Source organism: Nothobranchius furzeri, chromosome 15, assembly GCF_043380555.1.
Source record: "Nothobranchius furzeri strain GRZ-AD chromosome 15, NfurGRZ-RIMD1, whole genome shotgun sequence".
NCBI classification, from domain to species: Eukaryota; Metazoa; Chordata; class Actinopteri; order Cyprinodontiformes; family Nothobranchiidae; genus Nothobranchius; species Nothobranchius furzeri.
Window position 1 is genome coordinate 29,097,714 of NC_091755.1, and position 3,740 is coordinate 29,101,453.

General features: G+C 47.7%; 1 protein-coding gene across 2 annotated transcripts; it reads right to left on the reverse strand.

Annotated features, from left to right (window-relative positions):
* Positions 1–1,502: 1,502 nt before the first annotated feature.
* Positions 1,503–3,296, reverse strand: her9 (hairy-related 9). 2 transcript variants are annotated; one of them, XM_015967672.3, is made up of 4 exons: positions 3,015–3,296; positions 2,807–2,902; positions 2,640–2,727; positions 1,503–2,523 (listed from the first exon to the last, which is right to left on the reverse strand). In XM_015967672.3, exons 1-4 carry the CDS (start codon positions 3,120–3,122, stop codon positions 1,946–1,948), a joined length of 870 nt encoding a protein of 289 aa, XP_015823158.1. In that variant the 5' UTR covers positions 3,123–3,296; the 3' UTR covers positions 1,503–1,945. The 2 variants fall into 2 exon arrangements, with proteins under 2 accessions (XP_015823158.1, XP_015823156.1); XM_015967670.3 differs by having other exon boundaries at positions 1,503–2,526.
* Between the last annotated feature and the right edge of the window lie 444 nt (positions 3,297–3,740).

The window sequence follows — 3,740 nt, forward strand, 5'->3', positions numbered from 1 at the left end:
CCTGTTTACATCGGACCAGGCGCCCTTCTTGGCGTCCGCGCGCGTGTGTGTTCGCCTCCTCACCTCCGCAGAGCGGCTACACGACCCGACCTACCAGCGGGGAATTACTGACTGGCACTGAGCCAGACCGCAGGCAGACTAGTTCGCTCGGTTCTCACGACCTCAGCTCCACAAAGGCATCTCTGAACTATTAACTCAGACACGAAGGCAGGAGGAACAACCGCAGAACCTACATGCTGCCAACTGGTGTTTCAGAATGCCTGCGCGCTGCTGAAGCATCACTGGCAGCGGAGTTTCGGTATGTCTTTTACTGACGGTGTCATTTTCAGGGCACTGCGCTCAGGAGGGGTAAAGTGAGACGGCAAGTACACAAATTAACAAGCCTCTCCAACTGTAAAAGGAGGATTAAAAAGGCAGGAGCTGTGCGAGTTGTCATAGAAAAACACTCGCCGTGTCACGAACGCAGATGCCAATAATAATAATAATAATAATAATAATAATAATAATAATAATAATAATAATGCTGATGATGCATCTGAAATTGAATAAAATTTTTAAATCGAGACGAATATTGTGCATTTTGACAGACTGTTGTGTTGTGTTAGAAACGTGTTTTTTGTTATTCCTTGACGGATTTAATATTTTAAACTCAATTTCAGATAAAAATCGATCGCAGTGGCTTATGACACTTCCAGTCCGTCTTTCTTTCGACCAGGCCGTGTCAGCCATGCGCAGGGCGCGCAGGTAGACTGTTAAATGTTTGACCAGCGGTCACTGCGCTGTAACTTAATCCCAAGCAGAGGGGCCTTCTCGCCGCAAGTGGCTGACACACAGCTAGCGCCATGTCGCCTGGCGCGCACTGACACTAGCCTCAGTTCCGGACCCCACTAATGGGGAGCCAGGATAGATTTACGCACGGGATAAACTTAAAGTTGTTGGTGAGGGTCAGACCTTACATGTAAAGACCCTCAACTGCCCTCAACTGATTTAATATATGTGAGAGAAACTGAACGTGATGATCAAGTTTCATATCTCACACAAACCTGTACGAAGTTTCTCTGAGCTCCCTCACTCCCACCTTTAGATCGCCGCGGAACAATTGATGCACAAAAGAGCGCGAGGGTCCTTCCATATTCTTTAACTGAGGCAATCTGTTAGTGACATTAACCCCTGAGCGCATTTCCCAGGCTCATGAATAGGGTTTGAGACTTCTTAAAGCTCCCGCTGCATACAGGATGAGACCCCTTTCAAACTTTTAATTACCTTCATAGCAAAAGAAAAGTTCACCCCCATTGTCCTGAGAAGCGTTCCCAAAAGGGCCAGATGTAGGAAAGCTCCCGCCAAACTGGTGACAAGGTGGCCACTTGAAACTTTAGACAGAAACTGATCGATATGGTTGGTTTAATTATCTCGCCTCAGTGCCTCTGTGCGACTTTTACGCACAGCTTTTACGCACAGAGCCCCGTGCAGGAAACAAGGACTGAAGCAAACGCAAACACGAATTTCAGAAATATCTTTTATTAAAACACTGCCTCGCCACCTGACTTCAGTTTTTTTCTTTTTATAACACAAAACAATACAGAGTATAAAACACAGCTTTGGTATAACAATCACCTTTGTACAACACTAAACCTTTTCATAAAAAGTACTTCATAGCAAATGTTTCTATAAATCTTCCATCTGTGTCTTTATCACCGACATCCAAATGTTGGAATCAACAATAAATTATAAACAAAAATGAACCAAACACGCGCTATTTAAAGCAACATCTGTTCCATAAAACGAAACATTCAGCGCTATTGGGCTATTGGGGAGTGGGACAGAGTGGTCATCCAGTAGGAAAAGTCACAGGTTCGAGGCCCGCAACAGTTCTGTGTGCAGTTAAAGTTTAAACCGGAAAGAGTAATGCAAACGGGTTTTAAATGAGTCTCTGCAGCTCTTTGGGCTACCAAGGCCGCCACACTGGGTCGCTGTCGGAACCTATGCTCACTACCACAGGACTAACCGCTTGGGACACCCCTGAGAAGGACGTCATCCCGTGGACTGGAGATGATGCGGTCGGTGCGGAACTGCCGTGCACCGGACTGGCGTTCACAGCGACAGGCATTCCCGCGTTGGCGTAAAGAGGGATGACAGGAGCTGTGGTGGAGGCGAAGGCGGGGTTGGGGATCAAGAAAGCGAACTGTCCATCAGTTGCAGGCACCAACTGGAACCCGCTGAAGACCTTAGGGGACACGGCCTCTGCAGGACTGAGTTTGGAGCTCATTGCTGCGCCGCTGATGGGCAGAGAGGATGGCAGCTGCACATGGACAGGCTGGGCCAGGTGCGCCTGCTGGGACGGGGCCTGCTGTGAGTAGCTGACGGGCATCATTTGACTCATGCAGCTGGACAGGTGGTTGAGGAGCCTCGATCTCACCTCCACGCTCACCCCTTCTGAGGTGGACAGGAAGCGGGTGACCTCGTTCGTGCACTCATTGAATCCTGCTCTGTATTTACTCAAGACCGTGGCATCTGCTGAGAGCGCTGCTGAAGCACAGAGGAAGGACACGTTAGATAAGTGACGTTTTGGTGGTTTTATTTACAAAGTGGTGGTTTGCATCATGTCCTTTGGCCTATTTGTAAGATGAAATCGAACGTACCGCTCATCTGCACGCGCTGCAGGTTCCTCAAGTGCTTCACTGTCATCTCCAGGATGTCTGCTTTTTCCAACTTGGAGTGTCTGGAGCTCTGTGGGGAAAGGGTTAAGTTGAGGTCACGAGTAAACCAAACAGATTAAAGACAATTTAAAGTAGATTTCAGAACGTACATCTTTCTTTAGTGCATCCAGGATGAGAGTCTTGAGCTGCAAAAGGCTCTCGTTTATTCTTGCTCTCCTGCGTTTTTCCATAATGGGTTTGGACGACTGCAAGAAACCAACCCACGTGAACGTTTGGTTTAGAAATCACTTGCGTCAACTTTAACCAATTCATTTAAAAGCACACGTTTATTCAATTTATAGTTAAATTGAATCTTACCTTTCTATGCTCGCTGGCATTTTTGGGCTTGTCAGGTGTGTGCGATCCGTTTGCAGGAGCTCCCGCTATAGGAGATGCCGTCTGCTTTTCCATAGTGTCAGCTGGCATTATCGATCAAACCAGGTAAAAATCGATAAAGAAGTAAATCCTTTTTGATAAGGTGGGGGGAGAAAAGCCACTGCGTAGAAGATCCGCCTGCTGTTCCGCTTGTTTTCACTGAGCTGTCATGTGAGGAGCTCTCCAGGCTGCGTGGTGCGCCGCGCACACAACTCCACTGGTGCCGGCGACACACGCCGCTGCGGTACTTATAGACGGCGCGCGTGCTCCCAGTTCGTGTGAAACCTTCTCTGCATTCTTTCCCACACTCGCCTCAGCCAATAGCAGAGAGGGCTCACCCATTGGGCGCGGGGCAGGCCGCTGATTGGACAACACCCCCGCGGGCCGTCAGTCACGCGCTGCTCAATCAGCCCTGCAGGGACAAACAACAAAGCGGAGCGAGCAGCCTCGGTTCGGGCAGGGCTGTGAAGTGATAAAAAAAGGGGAAAGAGCTGGATGTTTGCTCCCAACTTTGCTCTTTGCGTGAAGAATGTCATGCAACTTAACGTTTTAGTGTGTTTGTATTATTTTAAAGAAATAGTTTGAAGTTATCAAAGTGGAATTTCAGAGAATCAAAGTTTTTTTTATTTTATTTGTGACTTAATTTACACACGCATTTGTATAAATAAT